This window comes from Mytilus trossulus, chromosome 13 (assembly GCF_036588685.1).
Source record: "Mytilus trossulus isolate FHL-02 chromosome 13, PNRI_Mtr1.1.1.hap1, whole genome shotgun sequence".
NCBI lineage: Eukaryota > Metazoa > Mollusca > Bivalvia > Mytilida > Mytilidae > Mytilus > Mytilus trossulus.
The window spans coordinates 46379929-46392908 of NC_086385.1; the positions used below are offsets into that span (position 1 = coordinate 46379929).

General features: G+C 31.5%; 1 protein-coding gene across 5 annotated transcripts in view; it reads right to left on the reverse strand.

The window, feature by feature from the left end:
• LOC134695414 (uncharacterized) overlaps positions 1-12980 on the reverse strand; it is a 66986-nt gene that overhangs the window by 33825 nt on the left and 20181 nt on the right. For 4 of the 5 annotated variants that reach the window (XM_063556650.1, XM_063556651.1, XM_063556655.1 and 1 more), the window contains exon 2: positions 10887-10947. In XM_063556650.1, the coding sequence (XP_063412720.1) occupies positions 10887-10947 (61 nt within the window). Of the gene's footprint in view, positions 1-1198; positions 1346-10886; positions 10948-12980 lie in introns of those variants that run through there. The other variant, XM_063556657.1, reaches the window with a different exon arrangement.

The window sequence follows — 12980 nt, forward strand, 5'->3', positions numbered from 1 at the left end:
TCTCCACTCTTTCTTCAAATTCCCATTCTCAACTCAAATAATCTAAACTTCTGTCCGGCATACACCTATATTTTACTGCCCCTCTTCTCCTTGTTCCCTCCCTGAGACTCCCATATCTCCCCCCCCCCCCCCCCCTCATCCCAAGGTTCTCTTATCCCTTCTCAGAAGTTCATTGTGACAAATAACATTCAAAATATCTTTATCCTGTTAGCAATCAGAACAATTTTATACCAATTGTATTTTTAATCTACATTCAAAAATGAAATGAAAAGAAAATATAACAATTCAATCAGTTCACAACCATTTCCCCCAACCAATCGTGTGAATATATTTTTTTATTGTCATATCTCAAGTCTGGTTTTAATGACCTTTGCTGTCAAGCATCAAAACCCTTCTAAATACAAATACAAATACAAGTTGAATTAAAGCATTGTATCCACAAAATATTTAGTGTGAATTAAAAGCAGATGGCTTTTAAAGGTCAAGTGGAACCGACTTAACAATACAAAGATACCAACAGGCATCTAGGCACACATTCCTTCCCTTAAGGCTTTTTTAAAGAAATATCTTTATCTAACTGACCATATAAGAAGAGGCCAGTGGCGGATCCAGAACTTTTCCTAATGGGGGCCCGCTGACTGACCTAAAGGGGGGCCAGCTCCAGCCATGCTTCAGTGATTCCCTATGTAATCAACCAAATTTTCCCATAAAAGGAGGGGCAGCCCCCCTCCCCCTGGATCCGCCTATTAGAGGCTTATTATTATTGAATATATACCAGTATATCTTAAATACAAATTTTTACTCTTTCTATCCCCAGCATTCCTTAAAATAGCCAGACTGAATGGGCTTGAAAAATAATTGGATTTCACACTAGAATAAGTTTATGGGTACAATTTTTTAAAAGAAGTTTTATAAAGTTTTAAAAGATGTTGTAAAACATTTAAATTTGTTATGAATACAAGTTTAAATTGAGACAAAATTAGACTCAGCTTCAATATATAAAAAAACTAGTAAAATTCTGGCTTGATGATTCCCATTCATTTCTTGAAAAAAATAAACTTTTGAAAAAACATGAAACACAACTAAACTTGTTCAAAAAAATATCTAGCATGTTTATTAGTAAAAACTATGGCTTTTCTTAATAATTTTCTACAAATTTCTACCAAACGTGGAAAAAATCAAATTAAAACTTTCTTACCTTAAATCAGAGAATTTCCTTGTTGACAAGAAACACTCATATTTTATGATTTTCCTCTCAATTAAATTGTGATGTTTACAAGTATGTTAACTTATAGGTTTATGACTTATCAATACTCCAACAGAAATCACACAGGTATTCCCTCTGTTCCCTAGACTATAGTCCATTTAATTTAAATTTACATATTGACTAAAACAGCTGGAGTTTATAAAATATAGTCTATTTCTAATTTGAAATGTCTTTTAAATTAACAAAATCGTTTGGATGAAATTATCAATAAAACAGCAAGAGCTTTATTACTTTGTAATAATATTAATTTTCAAATAATGAGACAGCAACCAGACAACCTAATCAAATACAAACAAGATATAAGAATGCTTAGATGCTAGATGCTCTTGGTAAATATTTCATTACTGCTCTTTAAAAAGAAACAAATTCTGAAAAATTTTGCTTCAGATAATTGCTGTGTTTTTTATCTATTCCCCCTTTTAAAAACAATGAAAAAATAATGTTCAAAAACAGAAAAGAGGCATAATTTTAACTGTGATGCCACCCAAATTTTTCCTTGATTGGTGTTTTGTGTATATAAACAGTTTAATAACATTCGGTTACTGTAAAATTAAGTTAGAGTACATAAACCCGAATTTCAATAAGTACAAAGATGTTCTCAGCCACAAGGCTAATCATTAATGCCCCTCCACTACAATAGGGGCATAACTATTGAATATTATTTCTTTTTCACTTAATTTTTACCAAGTAACAAAATAATGATCAAACAATTTCTTCTGAGGTTTCCCATGCAGAAGTAACCTGAAAGTAGACTGAAAGACAGGGGCAGTAACCTTCTTTGTATTTTTGAAGTAACAGAAAATGTTTAAATGCATAAAAACCACACCTCATCCCTGAACTATGTCTAATCGTAAATAACATCGTTTAAATCTCTATTGTTGCAAAAAGAATTTAAATCATTTCAAATCTCACCAATTTAAAACGATTAAAATGTCAAAATGGACAAAGAGATTGATTGTAAATCTATGATTCAGATACGATAACTGATATTCCTGCTGTGTGTCCAAAACTCTTAAGAATAAGCAGATGACGTCAACTCACCAGGTTCTAATAGAAAAAATTATTGTTTTTGTACATTTTTCATGTCCACAAAAACACTCACCAGTTGTGATATCTGAAAAATGTCCTCCTAAATTCTTGCATGTTTCTCACAGAGAAGCAAGCCCCTTATCTCTTTAGTAAATTTTATTTTTTCATTTGAATAGACCACTTTCGAGTTCATCTGTCACTGGAAAAAACTGATCAATTATACAACCTTTATGACATCATTTACCAGAGAGGGGATCGCCTGTATCCCTGCACTATTAACGTTCATCAAGAAATAATTGTTGTTCTGTAGGTACTTAATGACAATTCCCTAATGACAGCAGTGCTGATTGTAAATTTTGAGAATTCAATTTGCCGAATAATTCGTACAATATAGAATCATAGTTTTTCAACCACTTGCTCAACATTTGAATGGAAGTGATGACGCCTCTAAACGCACAAACGACATTCACTAAAGTGAGTTGTTCTGTAGGTACTTAATGACAATTCCCTAATGACAGCAGTGCTGATTGTAAATTTTGAGAATTCAATTTGCCGAATAATTCGTACAATATAGAATCATAGTTTTTCAACCACTTGCTCAACATTTGAATGAAAGTGATGACGCCTCTAAACGCACAAACGACATTCACTAAAACCAGAGTTTTTGACGGTAATGCATCGAACTCAAAAGTTGTCTATTGTTTTATATTTATTCTTGCAGGGCCTTTTATAGCTTACTTTGTGGTATGTGGTTTGCTCATTGTTGAAAGCTGTACAGTGACCGTCAGTTCTTATATGTCATTTGATCTCTGATGGAGAGTTGTCTCATTTGCAATCAATCCATATTTTCTTAATTTTATTTTATGAAAACTATGCTCAACTTGGTCATTGTGCATATTAAACAAAGGACACAGATGAATTAATGACCAAATTGTGTTTTGGTGATGGTGATATGTTTTTAGATCTTATTTTACTGAACATTCTTGCTGCTTATAATTATCTCTATCTATAATGAAAATCGGCCCAGTAGTTACAGTGGAAAATATTTCGTAAAAATTTACAAAAATTTACAAAATTTATGAAAATTGTTAAATATTGACTATGAAGGGCATTGACTCCTTAAGGGGTCAATTGACCATTTTGATCATGTGAACTTATTTGTAGGTCTTACTTTGTTGTACATTTAATTGCTGTTTAAAGTTTATCTCTATCTATAATAATATTCAAGATAATAACCAAAAGCTGCCAAATTTTCTAAAAATTACCAATTCATGGGCAGCAACCCAAAAACAGGTTGCCTGATTGGTCTGAAAATTTCAGGGCAGATAGATCTTTACATAATGAACAATGTTATCCTGTAAGATTTGCTCTAAATGCTTTGGTTTCAGAAATATGAGCCAAAAACTGCATTTTACCCTATGTACTATTTTTAGCCATGTCTGCCATCTTGGTTTGTGGGCAGGGTCATCGGACACATTTTTTAATCATGATACCCTTATGGTGATTGTGGACAAGTTTGGTTAAATTTGTCTTTATAGTTTCAGAGGAGAAGATTTTTGTAAAACATAACAAAAATTTACGAAAAATTGTTAAAAATTGACTAAAAGGGGCAATAACTCCTTAAGGTGTCAACTGACCATTTTGGTTATGTTGACTTATTTGTAGATCTTACTTTAGTGAACAAATTTGCTGTTTACAGTTTATCTCTATCTATTATAATATGCAAGATAATAACCAAAAACGGCAAAATTCCTTAAAATTATCAATTCAGGGGCAGCAACCCAAAAATGGGTTGTCAGATAGATCTTGACCTGATTAACAATTTTACCCTTTGTCAGATTTGCTCTAAATGCTTTGGTTTCAGAGATAAAATGCAAAATCTACATTTTACCCCAATGTTCTATTTTTAGCCATGGCGGCCATCTTGGTTAGTTGGCAGAGTCATTGGAAACATTTTTAAAACTAGATACCTTAATTATGATTGTGGCCAAGTTTGGTTAAATTTGGCCCAGTAGTTTCAGAGGAGAAGATTTTTGTAAAGGTTAACAACAACGACGGACGCAAAGTGATGGGAAAAGCTCACTTGGCCCTCACTTTTTAAATAAGATCAAGTTTTAGAATAGAATGCAGAATATGTCAATTTACAACTGCTAAAATGACCAAAGTTATTTCTCTAAGAAAATTGATAAAGGCTAATAATTTACTCGGATTGTCGAAAAGTTAAAACTATGCATCTTGAACTCCAAATACTAGATATATGTTTTATAGCTTTTTCTACTAATTATTACATATTTATAAAGTTGCTGAATTTTTCCACTCTGAAAAATCTTCAGGCCATTAAGTTAATGGTACATGATTTTGAGCTTGCATCCAGACATCTAGACATCTAGACATCTAGACATCTCCCCTTACTATACAAGGAGGCTGTTGAACAGACTCCCACATGATGTGGACCACAACTCCTTCTTTTGTGCTCAGGTAAATTTCAGTGCATAGTTATTTTCATGTTGAACTTTTGTACCTTACCACATGAAATTTACCTGACTTAACATTTCCAGATAAGATCCACTTAATACTGACAATCAAAAGTCTGAATTTAGCCAAACAGCTAATGTTATTTACATCACATAATCTATTTTAATACCCTTGTTTACGCAACACTATAATAGTTTGTCATTTTGTTTTAAGGCGCTGTAATATAATACCGCTTATGTTTCTCCTTCAGTGTGTTATATAGTTTTAAAATATTTTATGGCATTGCAATTTTTATTATTTCAGAAACTTGAAAAGCTAATCTATAAGAGTAAGTTGTCCTGAATGTGCATAAAATATCTGCTGTCATCATGTTAAACAAATTAACTACAAACTATAATAATCAATTTAACTTTAAAAGTTTATAACAAACCCATTTAAGAATTTTAAAAATCAGGAAGATTAATTCACAACAAAAAGACTTAAACAAACAATACTCAAACCTTTGTCAATTCTTTAACTATTGAGAGTTTCTATATTGGTACCATTCTGATTAAAATCCAACTAGATTTACCTCACAATTGCTTGTTGTTATATCATCATAAACCACATTATTTATATGATATATATACTGTAAATTCAGAAATTATTGCATGAACTTATTGCGATTTTGTCATTTAAAACTCAAATGCTATTTAAATCTCTGTGATATTGAGAAAAATCCTTTTTTATTCATATAAAATATTTCAAAATGCAAGTTTAAATTATTGCGATTATAAACCCTGTCACATTTTTCACAATAATTTCTGGATTTACAGTAGGCAAAAAATATTAGATGACAATTACTTATTGCATAACACTATATATGCCTACGTCATTGACATTTCTTACATGTACAAGTGCGAGAATTAAGACAAAGGTTCCGGTTCTCAGTAAGAATGAAATTAGTAAGCTTGCTAATAAAGGCATGCATAACCAAACAGTCAAATAATTACATAATAAGTACATCCAAATTGCATTTGCAAAATTTCCCTTCTTAAACATGTTAGAAAAATTGTTGTTTGTTTTGATTTCAAGTTCATTAAAACACAACCAGAAATGAACTTACAATATTTTGAGATTTTTTTAAATTTTTTTACATAAAATAATATAAAAATTGTTGGTGACAAATACTAATTGCATAACAGTTTGCATGCCTACGTCAGTGACATTTCTTACATGTACCAGTACAAGTGAGAGTTATAACATTTAAGGTGCTGAAGTAAACTAAATTAGCTCGCTTAAAGGCAGATCAAGACAAATCAGATAATTAACATAATGAGTACATCAAAAATGCATTTGGAAAATTACCTTTCTTTCAAATTGTTGTTTATATATTGGTTCCAAGATGATTAAAAGTCTAACCAGGAAGTACCTTAATTTGTAACAATCAATTTTTAAAAACACATAATTTATATGAAATATATAGCAAAAACTTGAAGGTGACAATTACATATTATGTAACACTATTTATGCCTTCAGTGAAAAAACATGTATTTAAGTGAGAATTAAAACAGGTTGAGGAGCCAACTAATTGCCTTGCTTCAAGGCAGTCACTGACAAATCACATACAGAGAAAGATAATGGTGTAATGTCACACTAAGTTACATAATTATGTAATATATACAACAAATTGAAAATTATACTCTATATTATGGGTCTCAAGGTCTAAAGCACTTTTCTTGATGGATTACTTTGTTCAGCTCAAAGGGACCCAAGTCAATCGAAAAGTCAATGATTGGTACATACCGAAACACATTAAGAGCAACAAGTAAATGACCAAAAGTGATCTAAAACAATAGCAAAATCAATCTTTGACAGTCAACAAAATATGAAAACAACATATTATACATTACATTCACCAGAAGCTTTTTTTCTGGATCATAACCTTTAACAGGAACACTCAAAGCCCTATATTTGAAAGCCTGGTTGAAGAATGTATATGAGAACCTTTAAGTTATTAATACAGTGATATTGTTTGCCTTAAATTACTGGAGAATAACTTCAGGCTTTTTCCCCTGGAATAGAATCCCAATTTGAAAAAAAATGGCTCAAAATTATTCCCAAAAAGACAACTTTTTTCCCAACCAGTGCAGTCTCGGTAGTAATTGTACATGAATACCAACTGAAAAACACTCATTTAAATATTTTTCATGCCTAAAATGACTATATGTGCATATTTGAAGGTCTATTTTTGTATCATCACTAACACTAAGGGGTCATATTTCACATGAGGGTTTACCTCTTGAAAGTGGTCCGCAAATTGAAGTTCCAGTTAAACTCATGTTTAATTATAAATTCGATAAAAATGATGCATATTTTCACAATACAAAAGGGTACAGGTAGTTTTGAAAAAAGCCAACAATATCAGTGTAATAGTTGACATGGTTGAAGAGCTATACTTTATAACCAAATAGGAAAACTCAATGTTGACTTCCCTACTAAAAAAAAATTACTAAATTACTTGATAAATTAGAAAATTTAAAAACAAAATATTACTGAACTTGCCTATGTAATGTCCGTCCTGCTCCAGAGACTTGATAAAATCAAATAAATTTGCATAACATCATTCCATAATTTTAAGTAACTAAATTCATGACATGAACATTCGGAAAATATCCCAAATTTACGAATAGTAATTATTCCAATAAAAATTAAGTGTTTCACTCTACAAGTATCTCTATAACCAAGGTGACCTGTTATGGGGTGTTAAAAATTCTCAAATGATGTGGCCAATTAACCACACAAAGTTATACAAGAAGATTAGTGTTACACATAGGGTATTGTTATTTAGGAAGTGTCGGAAATAAAACACGAAATCCCATGTGGTTTGTACATAATAGATTTTATGTTAAGTACATTAATGTGCCTTGAACAAAATGAGTTTTGTATGGTAATGTCAAGTTTATGAATGAAGCTGATCACATGGAATTTCATTGTTAAAAGGATTGGTTAGTCTTCCATTCATAAGAAGTGATTTATTGATCAACATTTCTAATTTGTTAGTGTGTGTTCGTTTCATTTCATTCATGCATTTTTTAACCGCAGCAATAAGATCCTATAAGAATTATTTTTTATACACTTTAGTATGTTTACAGATCAAGTTTATACTTTTTCCGTTACAATAGAGCAAATTAACCTGTAATGAATACACTAATAGGGGGTGTTTAAAGACCTTGACATAACCCAGGAGGTTCTTGCATGGTTGCTAAATAAATACAACAGTCAAAGATTGATGTCTTGAAACAAAATACATGTTTCACATTGTAACAAGGTAAGATTAAAAAAATAGAATGAACCTGAGTTCTCAATTTATCGACTATTTATTCAGACCTGTTCTCAATTCAACAACTCTGTTTTCAGACTAAGTTCTCCTTTCAACAACTCTTTAATCAGACCTGAGATCTCAATTCAACAACTCTTTATTCAGACTGGGTTCTCCTTTCAACAACTCTTTATTCAGACCTGAGTTCTCAATTCAACAACTCTTTATTCAGACTAGGTTCTCCTTTCAACAACTATTTATTCAGACCTGAGTTCTCATTTCAACAACTCTTTATTCAATTGCAGACCAATTCTTACTAATCAACAGATCTTTATTCAGACCAGACTTCTCCTTCCAACAACTCTTAATTCAGACCTGAGTTCTCATTTCAACAACTCTTTATTCAGACCTGAGTTCTCATTGCAACAACTCTTTATTCAGACCAGTTCTTACTAATCAACAACTCTGTATTCAGACCTGACTTCTCCTTCAAAGTGAAGTTCAAACAACTCTTTATTCAGACCAGTTCTCATTTAACAACTCTCTCTTTAGACCAGTTCTCATTTCAACAACTCTTTATTCAGACCAGTTCTTACTAATCAATAGATCTTTATTCAAACCAGTTCTTACTAATCAACAACTCTGTATTCAGACCAGTTCTTACTAATCAACAACTCTGTATTCAGACCAGTTCTCATTTAACAATTCTTTATTCAGACCAGTTCTCATTTCAACAACTCTTTATTCAGACCAGTTCTTACTAATCAATAGATCTTTATTCAGACCAGTTCTTACTAATCAACAACTCTGTATTCAGACCAGTTCTCATTTAACAATTCTTTATTCAGACCAGTTCTCATTTCAACAACTCTTTATTCAGACCAGTTCTCATTTCAACAACTCTGTATTCAGACCAGTTCTCATTTAACAATTCTTTATTCAGAACAGTTCTCATTTCAACAACTCTTTATTCAGACCAGTTCTCATTTCAACAATTCTTTATTCAGACCAGTTCTCATTTCAACAAATCTTTTTTTAAACCAGTTCTCATTACAACAAGTCTTTATTCAGAACAGTTCTCAATTTATCAACTCTATTCAGACCAAATCTTATTTCAACAACTCTTTATTCAGACCAGTTCCCATTTCAACAACTCTTTATTCAGACCAGTTCTCATTTCAACAACTCTGTATTCAGACCAGTTCTCATTTAACAATTCTTTATTCAGAACAGTTCTCATTTCAACAACTCTTTATTCAGACCAGTTCTCATTTCAACAATTCTTTATTCAGACCAGTTCTCATTTCAACAAATCTTTTTTTAAACCAGTTCTCATTACAACAAGTCTTTATTCAGAACAGTTCTCAATTTATCAACTCTATTCAGACCAAATCTTATTTCAACAACTCTTTATTCAGACCAGTTCTTATTTCAACAACTCCTTATTCAATCAAGATCTCATTTCAACAACTCTATATGCAGACCAGTGCTAATATTCCAATAAAGTATTTTGTAAGACCGGAGTGCTGTTATTTAAACAAAACCTGTATTATGACCAGTGCTTATTTCAACAAAACTATAATCAGACCAGTGTGCTTTTTCCAACAAACAGGGCTTTAATTCCATCATTAGTTTAGTGTTTAATCAAACAATATAAACCTTAATTTATAGACAAATGCTCTTTTATATAAAAAATTCCAATTTATTCCAATGAAACCCAGCTTTTAGCCTTTTCTATCAAAACTACTCATTTGTTTTTAAACAGATTCAGTCAAATCTTATCAAAAAGAATCTAACTGTGCAAAGGGAGTATTATAAGAGTGATTTGATTTTCCAGAACATTTTCTTTGTAATGGGCCTGTCTTAGTATAAAATCTCATGAATTGAACACAAGGTTCTGGCAATAATTCAAGAAATTTTTACTTTCGTCAATGAAAATTTAATGAGAATTCGTAATCCATTTAAATGACCAATAATTTTAAGTTTACTTACATTCGGTAACCTATTAAGACTAATAACACGACAAAAAGGAAAGTTTATTGGATAATTTTGTGGTTGTTTACAACTTCATACTTATATATGTGACAATGAATTAAAGAAAATAGCAACACAAGGGCAGGGTTGTTATATAAAATTTGAACTGAGAAAAAAGTCTAGTAGAACTTCATCACTCAGGTGATTACAAGACATTTTTTATGAAAAATATCAGATTAGATTTGTTTAACACCTGATATTTTTTACCTGGACATCTTTTGATCTACTTTTTATATAAATACTGTCAAAATAAAGTATGTTTATTTGTCCTACAGGAACTATATATCGAGTCTTAATACTAAGTTTGGCAAAGATTTTAAAATAAGGAATTCACAGCAAGGGAGATAACTCAATATTTTGCAAAATAAAGTCAGCCATATTTAGATTTTTAATATGTCTAATAATTTATTTTATAATTTTTTAATTGGAAAACATAAATTTATCAGTGTGATTCAATAGAAAAAAATATGCTACCATTGGGGCCTGGGTGTACATGGTTATAAAAGTCTTTCCCCTACCTGAGACCTTATTGGTTTTCTTAGTGTGTTTTTTTTCTGCTTTTTTTAAAACTAGTATAGATATTTGTTTAGGGACCAGCTGAAGGACACCTTCTGGTTCAGAAGTGTCTTGCTGCATTGCAGACCTATTGGTGACCTTCTGCTGTTGTCTGTTCTATGGTTGGGTTGTTGTCTCTTTGACACATTTGGCACATTCCCCATTTCCATTCTCAATTTTATTTATTCAATGATTCATTATATGACTTGATAACTAATAACTCACCACTGGCCACCTTCTGCCATCATATACACTGAATGTACGACCTGTTTTCTTCATTTTCACTCTACAAAATAAACAGAAACATAATTTTTTAAGGATCTCTCAAATTTAAAATTGAACAGAAAACACCTAAATTAAGCCATGAATCCTGTTTTTATCGATACTATCCAAACCCACATACTTTTTACTTATGTTGTGTGATTGCAAGAAAAAATTGGTTCCAAATTATTTTTTAAGGACTTTGAGGTGCATGATAATGAAATGGAAAAATGTTCTCAGGTATCTTGCTGTTAGCAGGAAAACTATCTTTCTAAGATACATTTGTACTTTATTTTGTGTCCTACCCTTTCTAGGCCACTTTGCCACTATTCAATTAAGCGATTTTCTAATTTGCTTGTTGTAGTTTAATAAAGGATATATATTCAAGTTTTACATAATTGTGAAATTCGCAAAAAAATAAATCTCTCACGAAAATAAGTTGGTTTACAGTATATAATATGGTCTGATCATACATTGTACATTAAAATTATACCAGTACTCTGTTTAACTCCATCTCATGCAGGCATGGAGATTATCTTTTATTATGAGTCGCAATAAATAAATTGTAAATTGAGAAAAGTGGTCTTTTAAAAAAATTAAAGATTAAAAAAAATGAGACACCCTCTTTCTTAGTATTGTGCAGTTAGTTACATCTTTGCTAGCAAAGGATTACAATCCAGTCCCCTCTTCTGTAAGCCAGGGGTAAATTGGAATGGAGAGGAAGGGACTGGATATAGTGTTATCCTTGGTTGAAGAAGACGAGTAGTAATTCCCTGACTTCCCATATTTTGATGAAACTCAGATATTGACTATCTACATGTAAATAATCAGTCCCTGTTTTATCTACATATCTTGGGTGAGGTGATGAGAACTCTGTTCACACTTCCTAAACACCAGGTACTAATCAATTATCAGTGTACAGTCTTTATACCTACATGATAAGTCTATTTATATAGATAGTACAACATAATCTGTAGACCCCAGATTATTGGGGTTTGTCACAAATCTATGATACCATAGAATGCAACCACAATTACTGAAACAAGTTCATAGGGCTAAAATTCAACAATCCATAATGATTTTTAAGTTGATCTTGTATTTTACCTTTAGAATATGGAAAGTAGGTAATATAACTAATATATTATATCATTTGTCAATTTTGGATAAATTGTAAGAAATAATGAATAAAATCTATGCAAGCAAACATTACAACAGACGTCAATATAGAAAATAATGTTCCTTCCACTTGAGATTGCGAAACATCTAGTTTTAAATATGTTCCCTATGGTCATGTTATCACAGGAGACCTCAACATAGTCGATGACCGTGAAGTCATAACTTTTCTAAAGAAAGGACCGAAATACCGTCCTCCATCTACAATAGATTGGAAACAGTGTCGTCAGGTCATTAAAGACGCTCTGTCTGCCTATTGTAAAAATTGGTGCAAACGTGAAAAATCCGATAAAAAATCTTTAGACAGTTATTTGAATAAAATTATGAATACTGTTGATATTCGAATATCTCATTTAGAAAACAATTCTGAAATTAATAATAGGAACCATGATATACCCATTTCTAGAATAAAAAACAAACTCAAGGTACTCGCAGAGCAGTTTGTGTTCGTACCGGCAGACAAGGCAGCAAATAATGTAGTGGTGGTGTGACGCATATACTACACGAAAGTTCTTCAAAACGAAATAATAAATTCCTCTACATTCAGGTCAGTGCGCACCACAGAGAGTCAAATCGTTAACAAGCATACCACTGCCACTGCCCAGCTTAAAGCATCTTCCGAACATTTGAAAGTCCCTACCATGTACTGGTTACCGAAATTACACAAAAAACCATTTAAATTCCGTTTCATCTCCGCTTCGAGTAAGTGTTCTACTACTAATCTATCAGTGCTTCTAACCACCTCCCTTACTACTATCAAAGAACTGGTTATTAACTTTTGTAATAAAGCTTATGAAAATAATGGTATTAATTATTTTTGGAGTGTTAAAAATTCTTTAGAGGTTTTAGATAAAATACATGCTTTCAATGGTCCTTACAATTCTG